General features: G+C 57.1%; 3 protein-coding genes across 8 annotated transcripts in view; 1 reads left to right on the plus strand and 2 right to left on the minus strand.

The window, feature by feature from the left end:
- MAP3K6 (mitogen-activated protein kinase kinase kinase 6) overlaps positions 1–2,316 on the plus strand; it is an 11,624-nt gene extending 9,308 nt beyond the window's left edge. Inside the window, exons 25-30 of one of the 4 annotated variants that reach the window (XR_012381325.1) lie at positions 234–405; positions 510–622; positions 716–789; positions 1,082–1,158; positions 1,307–1,502; positions 2,184–2,316. Coding sequence is in view for 2 of the 4 variants with exons in the window: in XM_025856350.2 (XP_025712135.2) it covers positions 234–405; positions 510–622; positions 716–789; positions 1,082–1,158; positions 1,307–1,397 (527 nt within the window). In the remaining 2 variants the exon portion in view is untranslated. Of the gene's footprint in view, positions 1–233; positions 406–509; positions 623–715; positions 790–1,081; positions 1,159–1,306; positions 1,622–1,728; positions 1,855–2,183 lie in introns of those variants that run through there. The other 3 variants (XR_012381324.1, XM_073903119.1, XM_025856350.2) reach the window with 3 other exon arrangements.
- SYTL1 (synaptotagmin like 1) lies at positions 1,779–12,437 on the minus strand. Of its 3 annotated transcripts, XM_025855714.2 has the most exons (16): positions 11,174–12,437; positions 9,954–10,100; positions 7,737–7,965; positions 6,581–6,729; positions 6,302–6,374; positions 6,171–6,216; positions 5,647–5,719; positions 5,240–5,337; positions 4,986–5,099; positions 4,628–4,794; positions 4,287–4,383; positions 3,790–3,948; positions 3,451–3,529; positions 3,243–3,342; positions 2,217–2,422; positions 1,779–2,007 (listed from the first exon to the last, which is right to left on the minus strand). In XM_025855714.2, the coding sequence occupies exons 3-16, from the start codon at positions 7,925–7,927 to the stop codon at positions 1,868–1,870; spliced, it is 1,692 nt and encodes a 563-aa protein (XP_025711499.1). In that variant the 5' UTR covers positions 7,928–7,965; positions 9,954–10,100; positions 11,174–12,437; the 3' UTR covers positions 1,779–1,867. The 3 variants fall into 3 exon arrangements, with proteins under 3 accessions (XP_025711499.1, XP_025711498.1, XP_025711500.1); XM_025855713.2 differs by lacking the exon at positions 11,174–12,437 and having other exon boundaries at positions 9,954–10,111; XM_025855715.2 differs by lacking the exons at positions 9,954–10,100; positions 11,174–12,437 and having other exon boundaries at positions 6,581–6,706; positions 7,737–7,904.
- A 293-nt stretch (positions 12,438–12,730) lies between these two features.
- TMEM222 (transmembrane protein 222) lies at positions 12,731–24,296 on the minus strand. Its single transcript, XM_025855716.2, has 6 exons — positions 24,076–24,296; positions 18,109–18,193; positions 16,844–16,875; positions 15,209–15,305; positions 14,985–15,115; positions 12,731–13,846 (listed from the first exon to the last, which is right to left on the minus strand). Exons 1-6 carry the CDS (start codon positions 24,267–24,269, stop codon positions 13,759–13,761), a joined length of 627 nt encoding a protein of 208 aa, XP_025711501.1. The 5' UTR covers positions 24,270–24,296; the 3' UTR covers positions 12,731–13,758.
- Positions 24,297–24,402: the final 106 nt, after the last annotated feature.

Below are 24,402 nucleotides of genomic sequence, written 5' to 3' on the forward strand. Positions count from 1 at the left end.
AACCAGGGAGTAGAGCTATCTTGCCTGCCGGCGAGGGTGTAACCCCCTTGCGGGCGTGACGTGCACACCGGAGGCCGCTAGGGGGCGTGGTTGGTGGGGGTTAGCCGCGACAGGGGAGGGAAGGAGCGGCTGGGTACCCAGAGCCTTGCGCCCTCTGCCGGGTGTTTGGGGGGGGGTGTCCCAAATGGGAGTTCTCTCCCTGCCGGAGCTCACCCAATCACTTGGGTTGGCAGAGGTGGAGACGGAGGAGGTCCCACCGAGGTCAGAGGAGTCGAGTAAAGAAGAGGAACCCCAGTCCAAGCAGCAGGAGACCTCGGTCCAGCTCAGCCGGCTCCCGGGGAAACCAGAGCAGGCACCCCCAACCCCAGTGGTGCAGCTGGGCCTCTTGCGAGCAGAGACTGACAGGTAAAGCCCCTGGGACTTGCCCCTGGCCTCTGGGCCAGCTTCACCCTCCCTGCCCCACCCCCCCCACTCCATTCTACCGGCTCAGCCTCTGCGCTCTCCAACAGGCTCCGAGATGTCCTGGCTGAGAAAGAACAGGAGTGCCAGGCCCTGGTGCAGCAAGCACTACAGCGGGTGAACGGGGAGGCCGGGACCTGCGCCCTGGCCCCCGAGCCCCCAGGTGAGTGGGACCTGGCTGGGGAACATTCACGGCAAGTGCGAGGTGGCTTCTGCCAGGAGGTACCCCTGCATTGACCACCTGACTTCTCCACAGCTGCTCTCACGGTGGACCAGGGCCTGGTGCAGTGGCTACAAGGACTGAACGTGGATTCAGGCACCATCCAGATGGTGAGGGGGAGAGTGCTGGCCACCCTTGACCCCCACCCACCAAAGACTCCGTCTCTGCCCATCTTTCAGCTCTTCTCACTCTTTCCCTGATGCGGAGAATCTCAGTACTGGAAGAGCACTTAGTGTAACCCCCTCCCCCCCATGGTACAGATGAGAAAACAGGCCCAGGAGGGGTGTTACCTGCCCTGTAGCATATTGGTAGCAGAACAGAGCTAGTACCTGGGTCTCTGACACATCTTCCTCTGATTTTCTCTTCCACTGTTTCTGCATCCGGGTCTTTGTCCACAACCAGCTGCTGAACCACAGCTTCACCCTCCGTACCCTACTGACCTGCGCCACTCGAGATGACCTCATCTACACCCGCATCAGGTATGTCCTGAGCCATCCAGGGATGACCCATGCATATGGCTCCATGGTGGCCAGATCCTGACCCCCCAGCTACATCAGGCAGACAGTGGGGTAACAGAGAGTCCAGGGCCTTATTCTGACTGAGCCACACTGAGCCTGCTCTCCCCAGGGGAGGGATGGTATGCCGCATCTGGAGAGCCATCTTGGCACAGCGAGCAGGATCCACGCCAGTTACCCCTGGTCAACAGGAGGCTGAATGAGAGCTCAGAGATGGGAGGCAGGACCCAAGGATGGATGAATGGAGAAGACACAAGCAGCTTCTGATACCCCCACCCCAGGACTCAGGGCCAACTGGAGGAGGCCAGGTGGGTGGGGGCAAGGTAGGGCCCAGGCCTAGCCCCAATGGGGGGAATCAACCACAGAGATGCCCCAAGCTTATGAGATACCACGAGGCAAAGACTATTAAACTGAACACCTTTGTACACTTGGGCCTTCTGAGGTATGGGGGGCGGGGAGGTCCTGGGACCAGCTCCCTAAGGTCTTTTGGTCTGAGTCTAAAGTTCCTTCACCTGTTCTCTTCACTTCCCTCAGCCTTTCCTGCCATCACCCTCGCAGCCCAGAAACAGATACCAGCCCCTTGCTGCCCTTAGAATAGACTTTATTGGTTTTCGCCAAGGGCAGGCCCAGAGATGGGGGTCCAGAGAGGAGTTTGGTGGGGCTTGTAGGGCAGCTATGTCCTGGGGACCAGGTTGGTTCTGAGGGGCAGAAGGCCATCCACCCACTCACACGGTCGCTCCAGGAGTGTCTGCCACAGCTGCTTTTCCTCCGGTGTGGAGTCCATCCAGGGCACCTGGAGCCCATAGCTGCTGCCTGGACATGTGCAGAGGAGTGAAGGGCATGGTCACACTGGACACCCTAGGTCCCAAGGAATACCTGCCAGGTCCCAGATTATGCAGTGCCACTCCCAGTTCTCAGTGGACACCAAAGCTGAGGAAAGGGCGGAGAAGTGCCCGCCCAAGGCCACACACTGAGCCCCTGTCTCTCAGCATCAGGTCTCCCCAGGGCCCTGCCCCACTCACCGGTGCCCAGGCTGAGGCGTGTACCCCCCAGCTGGCGGCTGGCCAGGGCCCCATGGTCCCAGAGGGAGAGCTCAGCACAGGCCTGGCGCAGGTCAGCAGGCCCGAAGCCATCATAAACCATGGTATGGTTGAACACAGGGCTGAGGCTGCGTCGTACCACCCTTGTCCGTTGGCGGCTGGCCCGGCTGTCATCAGGCAGCACTGAACTGTGGGGGAGGTGAGCTGGCAATCAAGTGGCTATCCCCTCACAGGCCGCAGAACCAACCAGTCACCAAATCCTACCCATTCTCCCTCACAATGTCCATGCCCTCTCGCTCCCACCTGGGACCTGGCCTCAGACCTTCACTACTCGTCGACCTTTGGGCCAGCCACCTCTCAGGCCTCTTGTTTTTAAAGTTACAACTCTTATTCGCAGGACCCAGAGTAATGCCTCTGAAATACAGTTCTACTTCCCTGCACAATGACCTTCATTGGCTCCCTGTTGCCCCCAGAAGTAGTTTCCAAACTTTAAAGCCTCAGAACCCTTTCTGCAAGATAAAATATTACTCAGAAGTAAAAGCAAAACAATGTCTGTGTGTGGAATCAGGGCTGGAAATTTAAAACCTGATCCCCCTAACTTCATTTCACTCTCTGAGTGTGGGGTAGCACCTGGAGGCACCCCTAGAGGTCCCCCAGAGCTTACTTTGAAAACCACTGAACTGCAAGTTCAGGGCCAAGCCCCACAGCCTGGCCTTCCAGCTCTTTTCATGGAAGAGCCCCTGTGACCTCCCAGGTCCCAGCCTCAGCTCTCCAAGTCCTATGGCTTGTCATCCTGAAATGCAGCTCCTCAAGGATGTCTTTAACTTTCCTGACTCCAGGCTTTTGCTCAAGTTGTCCCCTTCACCCCTGCACAGTGGTCAAAGATCAGACTGGGGCGGGGGAGGGCATCAAGGGTGGTTGGTTAGGAGGGGTTTATCGGAGGTGGGGAGCTCCAGAGCGTGTTGGGGGAGGTAGGAAGGGAAGCCGGGAGGTCCCGATGCCCCTCACCACTGTACGTAGGTATCCAGCGTTCCTGAGCGCAGTGGCGCGAGGTCCTGAGCCTCCTTCACCCAGAAGTGCAGCTCCCCGCTGGGGGGCAGTCCCGCGCCTGCGGAGAGGCTCAGCTCAGGCCCCGCCGCCCCACACCCTCGCGGGACCGGTGGCCCCCTCCTCCCAGGGCCCGTCCAGCGTGGCCTCTCGCGGGGCGGTCACTCACCCTCGGAGCCGGCGGGGACGTACTTGAGGGACAGGGAGAGCAGCCCGCGGCTGGGGAGGTCGTCGGGAGAGAGCGGGACCTGCGAGAGGCGACAGGCGGCTTGGTCAGGGGCGGGAGCAGGTCCCAGGGAAACGGGCAGCCAAAGGGGTGGGGTCTCCAGACTACGATGGGGCGCGGCCAGCCGGGAGGACCAAACCGGCCGCCGAGGGGCAGTACGGTTGCGAGGCCGAGGGGAGGCTCGGCCGAAAGCGGAGTCTGAGGGGGCTGGGGGAAAGCACGGTGGGGTGCAAGCGGGACACCTGCGCCGCGGGGTCTCCCCACCCGGACGGGCTGCCTCACCCGGGGCTGCAGGGGGAGCCACATGGGCTCAGAGTCCCAGTCCCACGTGTCAAGAGGCACTTCGACTTCGCCCAAAAAGATGTTGCGACCCAGGCTTTCGTGGTGCCACACGGACAGGCTCAGCACGCGGCCCCGGAGCTCGGCCTGCGGGACGGAGTACTGGGGACAGGAGGGGCGCTTTAACGGACCACGGCGGCTGGCCCCGGCTTCAGCGCTGCGGGAGTGTGGACGGGGCTTGTCCTACCGCGCTCCTTGCACGAGGGAATCCGGAGAGGCCCCGAAGGGCCTTCATGGGGGTCTGGGCTAGCGCCATGCCCGGCACTACACTGACACACAGGAGAATGCATGGACGGAGGGCCTCCCGGCCGTTCCTCCCACACAGCGGAGGATCCGAGCGACCCGCAAGGACCATACTCTGGCTGCCCCTGCCAGCCGGCCCCCGCAGGAAGGGGCGTCCCGTTCATTAATGGGGGGCCGCCCGGTCATCGCAACCTCACCCTCAGTGTCTCGTTGAAGACCGGGTTCAGATTCCGTTTCTTCACCGCCGTCTTGCGCTTGCTCTGCTTATCCGGGAGGAGGTAGCTTTTGACGTAGCTGGAGCGTGGGAGGCCAGGGGAGGACCAGAGCTTAATGGTGGGGGCCCTCCCAGCTCCTACCTCCCCAGCCCCAACCTCCCCAGCCCCAGCCCAGAACACAGCTTCCCGTGCAGGGCTTCCCAGGAGTTTTCTCACTCAATCCCCACGCCTCCTAAGGACGTTGATACTCCCATTTTGAAGACGAGGAAGACAGGCCAAGGAGGGTGCTGGGGTGGGGCGGTGAGAGCGGGTCGGGCACTCACGGGTCGGAGCGGTGGCGTCGCGCGGCCGCCAGGCCCTGGCACTGGATCACGTGCACGCGCAGCTCGGCGGTGCCCGGCTCGTAGCGCAGCGCCAAGTGCACCGAGCCGCGCACCTGCACCGCGCCCGCCTCGGCCTCCCCGGACAGGCTCAGCTGGCTGCTGCTCAGCTGCGGGCGGGGGTGGAGGTCAGGGCGGGGGTGCAGGGCTCAGGTCCGGGCCGAGGTCGGGGGGAGGTGCTCAGATCAGGGGGCAAGGGAGGGGTCAGGCCGGGGCTCTGCGCGGGGTTAAGGCCGGCGGGGGGCGGTAAGCATCCCCCACCCGTCTCCTCCGTCCCCAGGCCCTAGCCCTCACCCCTCACCGTGGAGGAGTTGAGGCTGGACACCGAGGAGCTGCTGCTGAGCATACGGTCGAGTGAGGGGCCAGTCCCCGGAGCCTCCTCCCCGTTCTCCAGGATCTTGGGCGCCGTCTGGGTCTGGGGAGGTGAGGTGGAAGTGACGGGCCGTCCACTCCTTCCCAGCCCCTCCCCCGACGGCTCTCAGCCCCGGGCAGGGGCACTCCCCGCCCAGAATCCGCTCCGGGTCTTGGGAGCAGCCGCGGGCCGCTCCCGCCTACCTGGGCTGGGGGTGGCGGCGACTCAGCTTCCCGCGACCGCGGCTCCGGCTCCGGGTCCGCCTCCTCTGCAAAGACCTGCGAGTCCCCGGGGCCCGGGGCTGGGGTGGGGCAGAAGCTACTGAGCGTGGCCCTCTCCCACCCGCCCCTAAGCAAATTTGGAAGGACTGGTTTGCCACCCCCCAGGACCTGCAGATTCAGGCCCCAGTGCTGTGGGAAGCCCCAGAGACAACACCACAAACACACACACACACACACACACACACGTACACACACGCACGCGCGCGCATACTCATGCACCAAGGAGAGAGAAGGTGAAGGAAGGTGAACACAGGTGGTTGGGGTCACTTAGAGACGCCTCTGGCCCCCAAAACCTCTCTGGAATCCCCAACTCACACCCTCCCACTCACCTTCCTGGGCCTGGGGCTCTTCCTCATGATCTGAAGCCTTTAGCGGGACATATGGTGAGGGGAAATCAGGTTTCTGAAAGAAGCAAGGGGTAGAGGTCACGGTGGGGACTAGTGATGAAGGAGTCAAAGGTCACGGTGGGGTCAGAGGCCAGAGGCTCCAGCTGGCTACCCCAGATTGATTTAGCACAGCCCTCTAGGCGGGGCTGGCAAGCAGCTAACCAGCTGCAGGACCAGTCCGGCCTGCACGGCACACCCCCTTCTGCGTGTCAGGGCCTGCCCTGCCTGACTCCCAGGGTCCCACTGGGGGCAGACAGTAGTATCTGAGTCCTGAACCTCACCCAGCTCAGTCCCCCACCACCCCAATAGCCAGATTCTGAGACTCCCTTAGAGGCCAGGTCCGTATCCCCATTTGACAGAGAAGGGTGACGCGGCCCAGACCTGGGTCTCCTGAGTCTCACATCCCGCCTCCACTTCAGGGGCATTGTAGGCTCATTCCTTAGCTCATTCAGTCACTCATGACTCACCTCATCCTTGGTGAGCATCTCTTGGGGTGCCTTGTCCATGGGGAGCCTAGGAGAAGGGAGAGGTGATTGTCAGGGGATAGGCCCCCAGGGGACTGGTAGACACCCTCCCCTCCCTGCCAGGCCCTCCTCACCTGGGCTCCAGCTCCTCTTCAGCTTCTTTCTCAGCAGTTTCAGGCTCCCCATCGCTGCCTGGAGCCTGGTCTCCTGTGCCCAGGTGAGAAGTTCTGTGAACCCTCGGTCTCAGGAAGTCTGGCCTTTGGAGATGCTCACTCACCTCCCGGAGCTCATGGAGGGGTGGTGCCCACCCGAAGACACACAGTACCAGGGGCCCTCTCTTCCTGTCCACGCACACCCAGTGCCCTGGGCTGTATGAAGCCAGTCTGACCCGGGGGGGCGGGGTCTCCGCTTACCCATGGAGCTCTTCTTTCTGCGGATAGAGGCTCGGACAAGATCAGAGCCAAGGTGGGCATGGTGGTGCCGTTGTGAGCGTGCTTCCTGGAACCAGTCTCCTGTCAGGATCTTCAGCTGCCCAGGGTCTGCCAGTGAGGCCCGAAGCTTACTGGAGGATGGGGGAGGGCATGGCTGTCACCCAACCAACATTCCTGCCACCCACTCTGTGCCAGGCCCTGTACCTGGGGCCAGGGACACAACAGCAAATCAGACTCAATCCTTACTCTGGATCAAAGGGCTCAGGTTGATGGGGAGACTGGATCCAGAATAGACAAGTACACCATAATGAGGTGGGTGCCATGATGGATGTGAGAAGGGCCAGCTTTGCCTGTGGGGATCTAGGAGGGCTGCCCAGAGGAGGTGACATTTGAATTGCTTCTTGGAGGACATATTGGAGTTCAACAGGCAGAGAAGGAGAATGATTATTATTCATTAAATGACTACTGTAAATAATCCCTCCTCCTAATTCTATGAGCTAATGCTCCTTAGCCCCATTTTACAGATGAGGAGAATGATGCTGGGGAGGTCAGGTGAGTTGCCCAAGGTTACATAGCTAAGAGGTGTCTGTCTGTCCCCGAACACTACTTGTAAGTCCTATGCTCCTCAGCCACTGTGCTCTTCCAGGAAGAAGGAATAGCATAGAAGTGAAGGGTGTGTTCAGCGACTCTGAAGCCCTTGAGCGGCTCCAGTGGACACTGTGGGTATGTGCGTCAGGGGCGGGGGTTACTGGTGGAGGATGAGACCGGGGAGGCTGGCAGGGACTAATCAGGGAGGCTTTGCGGACCGCACTTAGGAGCTTGCCCCTGACACGAGGTGCTGAGGAACCATGGGCGTTTTCAGCAGGGAATATTAAGGACAGATCTGGGGAGCTCCAGCTGCAGCGTGACCAGTGGGTCAGAGAGGGCAAGCCTGGAGGCAGGAAGGCTGGTCAGGGAGCTGGCGCAGCCATCTTGGGTGAGGTAGAGAGCCGCGCTGGTTAAGGGCGGAGGTGACCAATGGGCAAAAACAGGAACCACCCAGATATCTGACAGGCCACACATCAGGAGGCAGCAGGGGCGCACTTGGGCTCCCAGTGCCTGAGGCCCCATCCTCCCGGGCTCCCCTGACCTGCCTCACCTGACCCGGCCCTCCTCCAACTGGCGAAGGCAGGCATCTCGCTTCAGGACATCGGCAATAGCCTCCTGCTCCTCGTCTGTCAGGAAGCTGAGGTCCAACAATCCATCAGCCTCAGGCTGTGGCTTGTGTGCCATGAGGAGGCCGGGCAGGGCCCGGAGCCCCTCTTGAGATGGGTGGCCCCTCTGGGGCATCAGCTGGGGCAGTGCCCCAGCTGGGCACACGTGGCGACCTGGGGGGCAGATCAAGGGGGCAGGTCAAGCCCTGCCCAAATACAGGGCACATCCTGGAGCTGGCTGCTCTTTTCTGCCCAAATATATGCCCAGGTGATGGGCACCGTACGACTCCAGGAAGGCTGAGCTCAAGGTGGCATGAGATACACCCATGGACCCATGGACCCGTGCACACACTGGCTCACAGACATACGGACACACTTGAAGATGTGCACCCACAGTGAGATGGCCACCTGATCACACGGGTGCACCCATACCTGCATAGATAGACGCATGCACACCCATCCCCCACCAAGGACCCTATGTGGTCTTAGTCCCAGACCCATGCCCACACCAGGGGATGTGCCTGACATATTCTGAAACCTGCACACGAGGCCCCACAGAATATATAACTCGGGACAAAAATATGACCCGAGATACACACAAATCACACTGACTTTTGCATGCACGTTGCCCCTCCACCAACTGGATTGTGAGCTCCTTGAAGACAGGGACAGGGCCTCACCCCAAAAGCCCACACGTTGCCCACAACAGACGGTTGGTAGAAGTTTGATTAATTGAATGCAGAAATACACCTGTACACACATGGGGAAGGCACACACACAAACCCATGCCCAGACACACAGGCACACACACCGATCTGCTCACCGCCCTCTCCCTGGGAACCTTCCAATATGGGTTCCCTCCCTCCACCCTTCACCTACACCCTGCCCTGGCCCATTTGGCCTTCCTGTCTGAGGCAACCTCCTCCCCGGCCCACACCCCCGCTTCCTCCCCGCTGAGGTAACCACTGTACCCACTCCCTCTGAGGCCTCCAGCCGGGATGATGCCCCTGCTGCCAGCCCTGCCCTCTTGCCTGCAGCCCCTGGGCCTCTCTGCTCTGGCCACATGGATTCTCCCCCTTCCCCCGGCCCAGGACCTGGATCTGGCAGTGGAGGCCAAGTGCTGCAAAGCGGCTCAGGCTGCTCAGGTACCACGGTGACTCCGGAAGGAAAACATTTGCCCAGCTCCAAGGGGCATGTGGACGTGGCAAGGGGCCCATGACTGAGCCGTGGCCAGAGCGGAGGCATGGCCTGAGCCCCCTGGGCCGTCTCTCCTCCCCTGCTGCCCCTCCCATCCCCTCCCAGGCCATGTCAGGACACCAGGCAGGCCTGAGATGGGAAGAGGGTTCTCTGGCAGGCGAGTCCTGGCTTGTGCCCGCTGCTGTGAGTCAGTGCCCAAGCCCGAGAGCGCCTTCTCCCTCTGCTGCCCCCCAACCCGCGGGCTTGGGGTTGCCGTCTTTACAGAGTACCGTGTATGCCCCGTATTAACAATACTTCCTGAACATTCGCTGTGTTCAAAGTGCTGGGTGCCGTACATGCACGGCCGGGGGCTCTCCTGTGGCCCAGGGCCCACGCCTGTGTGATGTGCCCTTGCAAGTCTCAGTATGGCCCAGGCTCTGCACACAGTGGCGTCTATGAGGCTGTTTGTTTTGTGGGTGTGAATACTGTATCACTGCCTGTGTGTTGGTGCATCATGTCACGATGTGACGCCGCGTGGGTGACTGTTGTCTTGTTCAGTGACTTGCTGGGTGACAGCACGGTGTGGTATGTGCCCTGTGTACTTCTTCCTCTGCTGGATGTGTGTCTGGGCTGTGTCGTGCTGTGTGCTCTGGGGCCCCGGGGACCCCGGGGGCGCGTGTGTAGGAGTATAGAGGTGGAGGATGTCCTGCAGATCCGCCTGGGCTGGGCTGTGGGCATCTGAGCCTAGGGTCCCCAGGAGCACCCATTCCCTGTAGTTCCTCTCCTTCTAGAGGCCGAATCCGGTGTCCGGTCCTCCCCACTCTGGTTCAATACTATGGGACAGACCCATTGGTCAATATGCTCCAGTCCCAGACCCACTCCCCTCTCCCCTGACCCCCAAGGCCCCAGAGGGTACCCAGGATACCAGGTGGCAGTGTCTGCTCCTTGGGACACTGGCAGGGAACCCTGGCCCTGAGGTGTGTTACCTGTAGGGGTCCAGTATGGATCAGACACCTTCGCAGGGTGACCTGGGCTCTCCTGCACTGCTGGCAGCCGAGTTTCAGAGCTCAACTTGGGGAGCAGAGCAGAGAGGGACTAAGGCTGACTCAACCAGCAGCCTGGAGGAGCTGCCCCTGAGAAGGAGGAAACACCTTCTGAGCAGGGCATGATGCAAAACCGGGCCTGGACTCCTGGCACCCTGCGGGCGCACCCAAGCCTCAGCTTTCAGAGAACCCGGAGCTGATTTGGTGGGTGGGAGACACCTGGGGCTTGGCCCCAGCTCCGCTGCAGACTTATTCTGTACCTCCTGTGAGCTGGGCAGGCACCAACCCCTCAGTGCCTCGGTGGCCTCATCTGTAGGATGGGCGGCTGCCCCACCCGGCCTGCTGAATTGCTGATAGGAACTTGCTTTGAAAGCAAGGTTAGAAATCTTTCTAAGAAGCAGGATCAAGGAAGGATTACAGACTGCAGTCAGAGGACCCCGAGTAGAGTTCCTCCTCTGCCACCGTGTGATCTTAAGCAGATGTCTCAACCATGCTGAGCTGCAATTTCCTCCTATGCAAACTATGGGCGGAGGTGTGAAGAGCCTACTCCAAGGGACCAGACAGTGCCCGGCCAGCACAGAGAAGGTACCACCAGGTGGCCCCTCTCCAACAGTCCATTTTGACAACCACTGCCCGTCCCTGTCCACATGTGCCTCCCGGGCAGCGCTGGCCCCAGCCCAGCTGCGCTGTCCCCTAAGTCTGTATCTTCCACCCCCGAATCTCTTATTTCCAAGTTCCTGCCGTTGTGAACACCCCCAGCCGCCTGCTGCCTGCTGCCAGCACCCAGACTGCCCCCCTCCCGTCCCCAGCTGTCCCCCATCGCTGCTGCTCCCCCACTGCCCAGGTGTCAGGACTGGCCCAACCTCTTCTGGAACCCTCGGCCTCCCTGCCTCCTGGCCTCCGTTCAGCCCCTCTAGTCCTGCCCACGCAAGGCCGTCAGAGGGGCCTTTCGGCACCCTACTTTCATCTGTCATTCCTCAGCTCTGGAAGGTGCCAGCAGACAACCAGGGTGACCCTCTGGCTCATTCACAAAAGTGCTCCCAACCAGCCCAGCCTCCCTTAGACACTGACTTAACTCTTGGGCCGCCCTACTCCTCAGCCTGACCCCCAGACCCCCGCGCCCGTAAGTGTGGCTCTGATGTCCTTGTCTCCCACATCCTTACCCGAAGACTCTGCTTCCTTTGCTGCTCCCCAGTCCCCAGCCGCAGGAGTGCTCTCCCCACTTGCCGCCGCTCCTTCTGGGGCTCCCCTGCCTCCAGGCTGTCATTGCACTTAGGTGAAGAGGCAGGGGCCTGAAGGCCAACAGGTCGGGCTTAAACTTCTGGCTCTGCCACACGGTCCCCCGTGGACTTGGATCAGTGACAAACTCTGTAAGCCTCACCCTCTGCCTTTATAAAACAAGGGCAGCGACAGCAGCTATCTCCTGGGACTGGAGCAAGGAGTGTCCCCTGGCTTGCCTCCAGCATCCATTCTCCCTTCTCTTTGGTCACAGTAGCCAGTCCTTTGGAGAACAGCCCCTTCCTGCTTTACCCCTTGTGCTCCAGCCACAGGGTGGTTCTGAGGAAGTAGGCTACTGGGCTTGAATGCGGTTCCACTCTTCCTACCTCTGTGCCCTTGAGCAAACCACTTTACCCCTCTGTGCCTGCTTCATCTGTAAAATGGGGACGACAGCACCGGCCTCACTGGGCTGTGGTGAGGATAAATGACACTTCATTACGAGGCTTAGCACACAGTAAGCATTCAGCCACCTCTTCATATCCTGTTTCCCCAAGGCTAATTTAAAGTTCTGCTGGGCGGGAGCAGACCTTACTACTTTTGTCTATCCATTCTGCTGTGGTTGTCCTCCATACTGGAACTCCTTCTCCCCCCAAACAACCCTCAGATGGATCCCAATACGCAAAATGCATTTTTGAAAATGGAATTGCTATGAAGAAGGGAGGGGGCTCCTCTGTCTTGCCCTGGAGAAACCCCAGCTCTGCAGAGTCTGGGATGAGCTGATAGACCCCTCCAGGGCCCTGGGGGCCAGCCGCTAGGGCTGTGCTCAAGGCAGCTGTCAGGATGAACACAAAAGACCCTCAGGATTCAGAGACCAAATCCTTTGCTAGTTCAACTAAAACGACACACGCCATAGAGCAAGGTTAGGAAAGACGTCACGCAGGAAGAGGCTTTGAAGCCAAGTCTTGGAAAGAAGGACCACGATTTCAACAGGTGGAAAACAAAGGACCAGAAACGAGCAAGTGCTGCCGTCTTGCTGGAGAGCAGGGCAGTGACCTGATCGCTGGGGGTCAGCAAGAGGAACCTGGCAATATGACGGATGGGTAGGGCAGAGGCCAGGGGCTGGGGAGGCCCTCTTGGCTATCCCAGGCTGTGCAGCCCTGGTTAAGGGGACAGGTCCAAGGTGCCGGTCTGCACAGCCCCACCTCCCAAGGCTACTGCCAGTTCTTCCCAACTGGGATCATGGGAGGGTTTCGTGCTCACTTGCCGTGAGGAGAGGGCTCTGGGATGGTGGATCTGGAGGGGCGGGGAGCCCCCACGACCCGGGCCTGGGGCAGGAGGGACCTGAGGGGGGCAGATGTCCCTGTAAGCTCTGCCTGTGGTGGGCACTGGACAAGGGCTCGACCATGGCCTTGGCAATTGGGGCCCCCGCCAGGGCAGCCAGAAGAAACGAGCTGAAGGGGCGAGGGGCCACTGAAGGGAGAAAGGAAGGACAAGACGCCATCTGGAGTCGAACTCTTTATTGCCCTGCCCAGGGGGTCCCCGCGCAAGGAATCTGCAGAGCAGGCGGGGGGGGGGGGGGGCAGCACACGTCCTTCCCCCAACTTGAAGTTACGGGGGGCTGTGGCAGGTGGGAGGACACAGCTCCCTGATGGTGCTGGCTGCTATGACGGCCCCCGGTGTCCTGGACCCACGGGGCACCGTCACCCGCGCGCCGGTGTGAGGCCCGCACCTGTCCCTGTTGGCTGGAGCCAAGCCTGTTTACACTGCTCTGGTCTGCAGGGGGTCACTCTGGGCATGGCAGCATCACTCATCTCCCCAGACTGGCTGGGGGAGCCCCGACCTGGCCCCCCCAACTGCATGGGGAGATGGGCTCACGTGCTGGGGCGCCCAGGGAGAGGAGGAAGCAGGGGCTGCATGGGCTGGAGGACACCAGGAGATGGGGCACAAACCGCCCCTAGTGCAGCTTCGCGCAGACATCTGATCGGGGGCCCATCCAGCCCTACTAGAACATTCTAGAGGCTAGTGGTGAAGGGCCCAGGGCAGCTTAGCTTATGGAGACTTCTTAGGGTACTCCACCCACCCTGAGGCCAGAGCCCTGGCAGGCAGATGTGCTCCAAATCCAGCTCTGGCCCCTGGGCTGCCTTGTCCGGTGGTCCAAATGTGCTCCCCTTCCCCGCCGGGCACTGGGCTGAGGCAGAGGGAGCCCAGCAGGCAGTGGCAGGGGCAGCACTACAGAGGGAAACTAAGGCCTTTCCAACAGATGAACAAAGAGGGTGCCTCAAGGGCGGGGGTCACAAGCCTGGGAAGGAGGGGACAGGGAGCTTCTTAGTGACCTGTGAGACACAACAAGCAAACACCCCCGCCCCATGCTCATCTTCAGCCCTTGTTCCATCCCATCTAGCCCAGACCCCTGGATCAAAACCAGCAAACCCATCCCGGCCTTTTGGGGTGAGAAGAAAGAATCTGGAACCAAAAGGGGTGGCAACTGCCTCCTCAGGAACCTGGTGGGTTCAGGGCCATGAGGCAGCCATCACCGAACGTTGAAGACGAGGCTGACAGTTAGGATGATGCCCAGAAGGAGGACGAAGGGCAGCCAGGTCTTCACGAAGGCCCCGACACTGATAGGAGAGAGAGGAGTCTGAGTGGGAAGGGCCTGGTGAGTGGGGTGTGCTTCACAGAGCCCTGTCTGCCCACCGGCCCAGATGGGGCTGCTGCCCCTAAGGAAGCTCCTGGAACCACTCCCTCACCCCCACACTTGGTCAGTCAAGGGAATGGGCCCAGCCTGGCTCGACACCGACTATGCAGGGCCACCAATCTTCCAGGTTCCTGGCAGACATCTGACACCTCATTGGGCAGGTACAAGAGATGTGTTCACCCTCTCCGGGCCTCGGTGCTCCATCTAGAATCATCTCTCTCTGGGGGGGGGTCTTCAGTCTCGGTGTGGAAGCCAGGCTGCCCTCTAATGAGGCCCACTGGGAGGGCAGGGATCAGCAATAGTGCACGTTGTGGCTGGAGCTGAGGGGCTGGGGGTCAGGGCTCCACCTCAGTCTCTCTGTGACCACAGTTATGGTCTTCTCTGGGGACCTCTAAAGGACTTCTGGACTTAAAAGAAAAAAAAAAAAGACCCCTAGAGTCTCTTTTCCAGAAGCTCTTAATGATGCACGCAGCTAGCGGGAAGCCTGGAGAGGCGGCCAAGTGGGACCAGGCATGTGCTGGCTCCCAGGTGGGTGAGTCATTCAACCTCTCTGAGCTCCCTTTACCTGAGAATTGGAATAATGCCTTTGACCTTACAGGTTGAGGCTGTGGCTTCAAAGGTCCCCCCAGGCCATCACTGAGGCCCCCCTACCCAGAACCCTGCCTCTGATGAGGGAGGGTGGGAAGGAATCCTGTGGGGCAGTTACCTCCCCCTCCTCTGAGGGGCTCCGTGTTCACCTGACCTGAGCACAGGGCTCTGTGGGCTCACAGCCTCTCCGAGGAGCCAGAATCATAACCTCCATTTTCCCAAGGGCAGTCGCTGCTTAGAGAGGCCAAGGCAGGTGGCTGAGATCACACAGACCTGGGCTTGGACCCAGGTGGAGCTGGACTTCAGCACAGCCACCTTCCTCTCCACCAGGAACTCAGCTAGTTACTCTAGAACCTTCACGGCTCCAACCAGCATCTGCTTTGTCCCTGTTGGCTGCAGGACGCCACAAACAGCCCTGACGGGATCCTTGGGAGAGAGCGGCCCCAGGGGTGAGCAGCGGGTGGACGGCTCACCTGACATACTTCCCATAGAGCAGGCAGAAGAAGCAGAGCGTCACCATGTTCCAGTTGGTGCTGTTGTTATAGCGCATCAGGTTCAAGGCCAATGCCACATGTGAGTGGCAGTTGTCACAGCAGAGACTGTGCTAGAGATGCGGGAAGGGTTGGGTCAGGTGGGTCAGGCAGGGCTGTGGGGGACCTCCCAGCCCGGGTCCTGCTATCAGGAGCAGCCCACCTACCATGCGGTGCTTGTACTCCTCAGAGGCATCGTGCACAGCAGTGTCCCACGCGTTGGGCCCGCTAGTGTACACCTGAGCAGGATCCAGCTTCCAGTACCTGGGAGGAGAGAGCGGGTTCTGGGCACTGGCTCTCCTCTCTTATGGTCACTCAGCCTCACAAATGTTCCTGACGCCTGCTCTGTGCAGGGTCCTGTGGGTGCGGAGGCTGCAGGGGTGAGGTAAGTCTAGGGCAAGAGCCACACAGTGGACACCCGTAACACGGTGTGACATGCCCAGTGCCCTGTGGACGCTGGGAAAGGTAGGGACTAACTCATTTGGGGGGTATGAGAGGCATTCTGGGGTGACACCTGCATCTAGTGTGAAGGAAGAGGGGTTGGCCATGCACAGCAGAGGGCAGAGCACGAACAGAGGGAGAGGCACAGACTTGTGCGGCCTGCACCGGGAGTTAAGAGACTGGGTACTGCTGGAGGAGTCAGAGGGAGGAACAGAGTCAGGAGATGCAGGCGGGGCCGCGTGCTGGGGGACTTGAATGTCACCCTGAGTTTATTCACAAGCAGCATGCTCTCTGTCCCTCCCTCTCCCACTTGGGAGGACTGGGGTGAGTCGGAGAAGAGTCTGTGGAGGTAAAAGCTCACAGACCTCAAGCTGGGTGAGAGCGGCTGTGCCAGACAGTGGAGTGCCCCGGGGGGCTCCAGCCAGGAATGCTGGGAGGGCAGGGCGCCCTCTGGCTGCTCTGTGGGGAACAGCTTGGTGGAGGAGCCTAGAGGCAGGGCCTGAACTGGGGCTGCGCAGGGGCTCCTGCCTGGAAACGGGTGCCCTTAAAACTGACCCCGAAAAGCAGCCTGGCGCAGACGTCCAGCCCAGACATCACTGGGCCACATTTCCACCTGCCTGTGGAAGTCAGCAGGGCTTGGGGAGCCAGCGCCCTGCTGTGCGGAGGGGACCAGCCCCTCCCTGGGGCCTGACTTAGCCGGGGCAGCCTCAGACCACAGGGGCTCTTCTAAGCATACTGTCACCAGGCCCACAGCTGAATGGGCCCCCAAGACAGAACAAATGAAGGGGTGCCTGGCTGGCTCAGTTAGTGGAGCATGCGACTCTTGATCTTGGGGGTTGTGAGTTCAAGTCCCATGTCAGGTGTAGACACTACTTAAAAAAAAAAAAAGAAAGAAAGAAAATGAAGACCAAAAGTTCCAAACACCCAAACATAGTAATAGGTCCCAGAGGGCCTGACTACTTTTATTCTAAGCAGAACTTTCCAGCCCAGGTCCAAGCAGTGCCTCCTTTACATCTTAAATGACTTGTTCACTCCCGAGGGGCAGAAGAATCTAGATTTTCGAATGAGACACCTAGGTGTGAATCTCAGCTCTGCCACTTCCTGTGTCATCATGACCAGCCCCTTCTCTTTCCTCATCCTTCCAATGGAGCTGAATACAACCACGTAGAGCTGAGGCAAAGTCTAGATGGTCTGTGGGTAAAAACGCAGCCAGGGACGGGTGCAGGAGATGCTCGGCAGGGGCTGTATGCTCTGGTGGAGCCTGGCTATCCTTCCCCTCATCCCATCCTCAGGGTGCTGACTCCCGCTGTGTCCCAGAAGGCCCGGCCCTAGGGCTAGTCACATGGGTGCTCATCACTTACTTGGCAGGCTTCCCGAAGGCCATGTTGTCTTCCTGTGGAAGGACAAGAGCAGAAGTCAGTGGAGGACCCGCATCTAGCCCGGCAGACAGACGAGGTCAGTGGTGGAAGTGCAGTGACTAAGAAGGCGATAGGTCAGGTGGGCAGAAGTGGGGTCTGGGCCCTGCTCTGGGGCTGGCACAGCATCTGAAGGGCCAGCAGCAGCTTTCCTGGGGGGAGGCAGCAGCACAGCAGGAGTGCCCGAAGCGCGGCATCCGGACACCAAAGACTTGGGAGTGCCAGCCACGAAGGCCCCGGAGTGCGGCTCCCACGTAACTCTCTCACCCTCTCTGACCCATCTCTGAGTGATCACAAGGAGGCAGTTTCCTCTGCGGTACAAATGACAACACCCTCTGCCCTCCTGACCCGACAGTTGGGCCCAGACGGGGCTCTTCCCTGTGTCTGGACTGCAGCCTGACTGCATCATTCAGGGCAGTCCTGGGGGGTGGGGAGGGGGCTGGAGAGGCTTCCGACGAGGGACATGTTTCACCCAAGCCCTAGACCTGCCACATAAGGGTAGGGGCAGATTTTGGGTTCAGAATCAGGAAGACCCAGCTGACGGAGCTGGTCAAAGATGAATTACCATAAAAATATATAAGAGTAAAAGACCTCTGTCATGTTAAGATGGTCATGACATCTATTAATATAACTAGGCTGGTACAGTCACATCTCTTCATTCCAGCCTCTAATGGAGACGAAGCTGCACCCTGGCAATAGGCAGGACACTGCCTGCTCATCTGGAGCAGGGCCACTGTACCCATCTCGGGCACATCCCCAGGAAACAGACCGAAGGACACAGCTGGTTCATTCTAGAAGCCCCATGCCCCTCTTCTCCATGGTCACACCCGGGGAACCACATCAGCCTCCCTGGTGTCCCCACCTTGTGACTCCCACCTTCTGAAGGTCCAGAGATGTGGTTCCTGGATGGTCTGACTCTCCACTCTTGCCTCTAACCCCTACCCATGTCTTGGTACCCCAGGGGTGGGCAAAGGACTGGGTCAGTTACTTAAGAATCCTTCTGGCCACACTGCCCTCCTGGCCTGTCCTGGAGGCAAGAGAAGGGGGAAAGGGGTCAAACACTGGTGAAGAGCAGAGGGCCAGGGCCAGGACTGTCTGGTACCTGCATTCTCCCGGGCCTTGGGGAGCCTGGAAAGCTGCCTCAGGCAAGACAGGCCAGCCTTCCACTGAAGCCTTGGAACCCACCAGAGGGGGGCAGAATGGGAACTCACCGAGACAAAGTAGGGGCCGGCAAAGTCCCGAATGACTCCTGTGGATGTGCAGATGCCCATGTGGCCGATGATGGGGAAAAACCACCTGTGAAAACAGGGACAGGGATGGGCAGAGCTTAGGGGGTCTTTTGGCTGGTTAGACAGACGCTGGGGACACTCCATCCAGTGTGAGAATATGTGACTATACTGTCGTGCAATGAGTGCCAATTAGGGTGGCTGGGGAGCTGGGGAGGCACAGAAGAGGGGTGAGTGCAAATGAACAGCACAAGGGAATACCACTGCACCCCACAGAATGGCTAAACCCGAAGGACAGTAACATGGGGTGTGGGGAGGATGGGGGGCAACTGGAATTGTTTCTACTGCCTTCAAAAGCTGGCAATTACTCTATGCCTCAGCAACCCCACTTCAGAGTGTACACCCAACAGAAACCAAAGCTTATTATGTCCGCCAATGCCACGTACAAGAAAACCCACAGCACCTTCGTTCAACATAGCTGGAAACAACATTTGTCAAAACTCACTGAACTGCACACTTAAAATGTATGCACTTTATTGTATATCTACTACATCCCAATAAAGTTGAATTTTCCCCGAAGTTTTTATGTAAATTCCAGCTAGTTAACATACAGTGCAGTATCAGTTTCGGGTGCAGGATTTAGTGACTCATCACTGACATGCAACTGCCGGTGCTCATCACAACTGCCCTGCTCAATACCCGCACCTGTTTAACCCACCCCGTCCCACCCCCCAAGTAAAGCTGATTTTATTTATTTTATTTTTTTAAGATTTTATTTATTTATATAATTGACAGAGAGAGAGAGAGAGAGAGAGAGAGAGAGAGAGAGAGACAGCATGAGAGGGACCACAAGCAGGGGGAGTAGGAGAGGGAGAAGCAGGCTTCCCGCAGGGGCAGGGAGCCCAATGTGGGGCTCGATCCCAGGACCCCGGAATCATGACCTGAGCCAAAGGCAGACCCTTAAGGACTGAGCCACCCAGGTGCCCCAATAATGCTGACTTTAAAAAAACTAGAAATAATCCATACGTTCAACAACAGTAAAATGAATAAGTAAATTAGGGTATAGTAATGAAATGAAATAGTATGTAACAATGAATAAAGAACACACTTCTGCTACACACAACACATATTCTCACAGACATCAGGCAGTGAAAGAAACCTTCCACGAAAGTCCATGCGTAATACTCTGCTTGTACGAACTACAAGAAGAGGCAGAACTGACCTATGGTGCTCGAGGGGGCAAAAGAGGGGTGATTTCTGTGGCAGAATTAACCGGCACAAGGGAGCCCTTTAGGTACTGGAAATGCTATTTTCACCTGGGTGACATGAGTATATATATACATATGCAAAAATTCACTGAGCCATATACTTAAGATTTGTCCACTTTACAGTGTATGTTATATCTCAGTAAAAAAGTTAAACAAAAAAAAGTGAGGGGGAGGCATTTAAACCAATCTGTGGGGCGCTCATGCTCTCTTATTCTCTCTCTCAAATAAATAAATAAAATCTTAAAAAAAAAAAAAAAAAAAGCCTCAACCCAGCCCTGACTTCAGAGCCTGACTCCACTCTTAAATTCAGGACATTCATTCATTCATCATTTATCAGTCAGTGAATTCTTAGCTCCAGCTGCATGCCAGGCACTCCTCTGGGGACTATAATAAATAAGAAAATCCCTGCTCTCTTGGAGTTTACATACTAGTGGGGAAAGACAGACAGTAACCATGTAAGTAAACAGGATTAATTTCAGATAGTAGTCGATACTATGAAGAAATTAAAGCAGAGTAATGAGATCTGGGTTTCCTGGGGTGGTGTGTGACTACTGTAGAAGGCATGGTCTGGGAAGATGGACAGTTAAGCTGAGGCCTAAATGACGAGAAGCAGCCAGCTGTGTGAAGCTCTAGAGGAAGAGTGTTCCAGATGGATGCAAATGAAAAAGAGCATTGAGGTGGGAAGATTTGGTGTTTGAGGAATCAGAAGCAGGCAATGTAGCTAGAAAGAGGGGTGAGGTGATTTCAAGGGATAAGCAGGGCCAAACTGTTGGAAGGAGTTTTAAGTGTATTTCAAGTGTAACTGGAAGCCAATGGGTGTGAAGCAAGGGAAATGATGGAACCTGAATTACGTTCTCAAGAGACCACTCTGGCCACACCATCCTTTCAGATGCCCGGGCAGCGGACCTAGAAAGGCCTCTTTCCCATTGGTCATAAAACTACCCAGTGTTCCTTGTAAGGATCTTTTGAATCCATCTGCTTCTCACCACCTTAGCACCAATCCTCTAGTCAGGATCACCATCACCTCTTGCCAGTATTCCGGAATAGCCTCTGAACTGGCCACCCTCTTCCCTCCACTCTTGTCCCCTCACGTTCTCCAGGCACATGCAGCCCTGGGCTGCTTCAGAGTTCTGCTTTCTGCCTGATGACATCGTGTCTTTTCACGGGTCAGGGTTAAAAAGTTACCTCCTCTGTGAAGTTTTTGCTGACTTCTCCAGCCCTTAATAATCGCGTCCTTGAGCTGCACCTCCAGGTTTTGCCTCCCCTTCCCGAGCAGGGTGCAGCTTTGAAACCAGCAGTTGGCCACTGGCCCTGGACTAAGTGCTTTTTATCCCCCTCTGTGAGTCCTTAAACCAGATCAGTCTGTTCAGCACCTAGGCCCGGTAATGCCTTGGTTCTCACACTACAGGCGGATCAGGGGTTTCTATATGTTTTGCACATTGGGGTCTACTGAGATTTGATTTTTTAAAAATTTGGACTTTAAGTTCCTGGAATACACCGTGCTTTTGTCCTTATCGTTATCCTTCTCCCTACTGTTACTTCCTCACTTCCTCCGTGCCACCTTCCCTGAAACCCTTCCCTCCCACACAGATTGTTTGTTTGTTTAAGATTTTATTTGTTTATTAGAGAGAGAGAGAGAGCACGCACAAGAGCACAAGCAGGGGGAGCGGCAGGCAGAGGGAGAGGGAGAAGCAGACTCCCCGCCGAGCGGGGAGCCCGATGCGGGACTCGATCCCGGGACTCCAGGATCATGACCCGAGCTGAAGGCAGCCGCTTAACCGACTGAGCCACCCAGGCGCCCAGGGTTGGGTTGAGTCTTGACTTTGTTTTGGGCAAGTTACTCATTCCCAACTTTGTCAGTGAGATGTGGATGTAATAATTACCTCAATGTGGGGGCTACTGTGAGGAGTAAACAGGCCATGCTTGCAAAGAGCTTAACACACTTCCTTGTATTTGGTAGTTGCTCAATGTTGTTACCATGAGGTGTTCGATAAATACTTGCTATCTAATTGGCTGGACTGGCATAGAAAAAGTTGCTAAAGAGCTACAGTGGCCACAGGATGGGCACTCAGAATTATGGGAAAGTAGCCCCTCTGGCTTCTCGGACCCTGATCTCAGAACCACCCCCCGCCTCCACCCCAGTTCCTTTCATCTGGTTGGGAGAAGGTCTGGGTTTGACCAGTAACCCACAAACCATAGCTGTGCCGGAAATCAGAGTAAAGTCTGGAGACAACAGCAGAGCCCTAAGCCTAGGGAAGCCACAGAGAAGAAACTCTCCAAATATTTGTCAGTCTGGAAACTCCATGAAGGCAACCTCCAAAGCTGCTTTGTGGACTGCTGTCTACTCAGACCTAGTACATAATAGATCCTCAATAACTATTCAGAGAAGGAAGGGAGGGAGGGAGGGAGAGTAGGGGGGAGGGAAGGAGTTACTTCCTTCCCTGGAGAGCTCCAGCTGGTAAGGTAGACAGTCTCAGTGGAAAGAGCCCCATGCTGGCTTCTAAGCCTTTATTTCCTCATCTACAAAATGGGGATGACAGTATCTATTTTCATTAGGTTGACATAGGACTAAATAAGATAATGAATACAAAATGTTTAGAGTCCAGAACAGAGTACGTATCCAATCTTAGCTGCTTTTATTAGTAGCAGTAGCTATTATCTGGCTTTTCACGCAGAATTATCAACATCTCTGAGGGGGTGGACAAATCTTTGGATTCAGTTGTCTCCTCTCTGCTCCCCTTTCCAAAGACAGATGACAGTTCCTTGTGCCACATCTATTCCTAGCTCTGCACTCTAGGTCAGCAATTATCATGATGCACTACGATGGTTAGTTCATCTGTCTCCCCTTCCTGCTGGAGGTTCGACAGGGGGGCTATGTCTTATTTATCTTATGAACACATGCACATAGATGCCAACAGAAATGAGGTGTGAGCTGCTCCTGGCCCAGCTGACTGGGGATCATGGTGCCTCCACCTCATGTTGCTATCAGCTCTCTGAAGAGCAGAGGACTCTATGAATGTGTTTCTTTCTTTCTTTTTTTTACAAGATTTTATTTATTTATTTGACAGAGAGAGATAGAGCGAGAGAGGGAACACAAGCAGGGGGAGTGGGAGAGGGAGAAGCAGGCTTCCCACCAAGCAGGGAGCCCGATGCGGGGCTCGATCCCAGGACCCTGGGATCATGACCTGAGCCGAAGGCAGATGCTTAACGACTGAGCCACCCAGGTGCCCCATGAATGTGTTTCTGAGAACAGGGAAAAACCAGACATCTTAAGGAAAGAAGACATGTTTTTAGTAAAACCGATACATTCCCTGACTATCCCTTCCAGTTATTCTCACGTTAACATTTTATTTTCTTCATAGCAGTAATCACTATCAGAAGTTCTCTTATTAGCTTACTTGTTTACTGTCTATCTCCTTTCACCAGGATTTAAACTCTATGACAGCAAGGATCATATCTGCTTCATTTGTCACTTTATATCTTTATCACTTAGAACTACTCTGGGCACAAAGGAGTCACTTAGCAAATGTGTTACAAGAACACGGAATGAATGAATGAATGAATGAACACACTTTCTTAAAATTTTTATTTTTAAAGGACTCAGACTTGGATGCTTTTAATAAATGCATAAGTATTTGAAAACACAAGCAAGTGAAGTATATTTTAACATAATATGAAAATTAAAGTCATTTTTGGATCATCAACATGTAAGGCCAAAAAGATGGTCCCTTCTCCACACCACTTGGCTGTTTATGATAAAGGGAACAAATTTATCTCATCAGGTGAGGAGAGGTAGTCAAGAGAGAGCATGTTATGGAGTCAGAAGACTGAGTTTGGGATGCCTCTGCTCATTGGCATGTGAACCTGACCAAGACCTTTAATGGTACAGAGGAAGCTCAGCTTCATCATCTCAGAAATTCCTACCTTAGAAAATGACTGTGAAATTCAGAGAAAATAGGTGCGAAAGAGCTTGGCCAATAGTCCGGCACTGTGAGGGTTGTCAAGGCTGAAGTAGGAGAGCAAACCAGCTTCCCTGACCCAGGAGCTCCTCCTCCCTAAAAGGCGGCCGGACTACAGGAGCACCTGCTCTCTCTCCTGACAAAGGACGAGGCCATGGAAGGAACACTGCTTTGGGAGGTAGACACCCTGGCACCTAAATTCGCTTTACAACTGAAACTGTGTGTGATCTCCAGCCTCACCATCCACGAGACAAAGGGTTGGACTCCCAGATGCCTGGGGGCCTTTTCAATGTTGACATCTCAGGAGGCAGTGTGGTCCCAGCCACACTCTCACTCCCGCCTCTGGACTCAGTCTTGCGTATAGAAGTGATCAGCAAGCATTTGCTCAATGAACGAATAAAGCAGTGAATGAATGAAGAGGTCTCCTCAGACCCGGTGAGGGGCCCCTCTTCCGTTCGCCCACAGGTCCTGCGCTTCCCAGCCACAGAACCTTTTCCGCCGGTCTACAACTGTCTTTCTCCCTGACTAGACCAGGTGTAATGAGGGCGAGGAGCGTGTCCCATCCGTCAGCAGAAATTGGCACCGCGTAGGTGGCGGGGTTCTGGTGACTGGGCGAGGGGTGCGGGCCGGACCCGAGAAAAGGGCTTGCAGCACGTCGAAGGCGGAGGCTGGCCCGGGGCCGCCCGACTCTCCCCGTCCCCGGGCGGAAGCCGGGAGAGACTCACGTGAGCACCGGGATGGGCGTCCACACCACGCAGTAGGGAAAGCGGCTCCGTTCTACGTCCATGGCGCTGCTTCCCGAGCCGCTGAAATGCTTCTTGTCCGTCTCGGCCGCCGTCGGCGCCTCCACTTCCGCCATCCCCGGCGGGGGCGGTGGCAGCGGCAACAGGAGCGGCGAACTCCCTTCCGCTTCCGCCATGCTGCGCGCGCCCCACTCCGGCCGGCCCCTGCTCCAGCGCTGCTCGCCCCGTGGCGTCACTTCCCGGAGGTGGGGTCCGCCGGCTTCGCCTTCCCCCCGGGAATTGGGGCCGCGTCCCTCCGGGCCGGGCCAG

Source organism: Callorhinus ursinus, unplaced genomic scaffold (assembly GCF_003265705.2).
Source record: "Callorhinus ursinus isolate GAN/ISIS: 27379988/994484 unplaced genomic scaffold, GSC_fseal_2.0 scaffold18, whole genome shotgun sequence".
Classification (NCBI taxonomy): domain Eukaryota; kingdom Metazoa; phylum Chordata; class Mammalia; order Carnivora; family Otariidae; genus Callorhinus; species Callorhinus ursinus.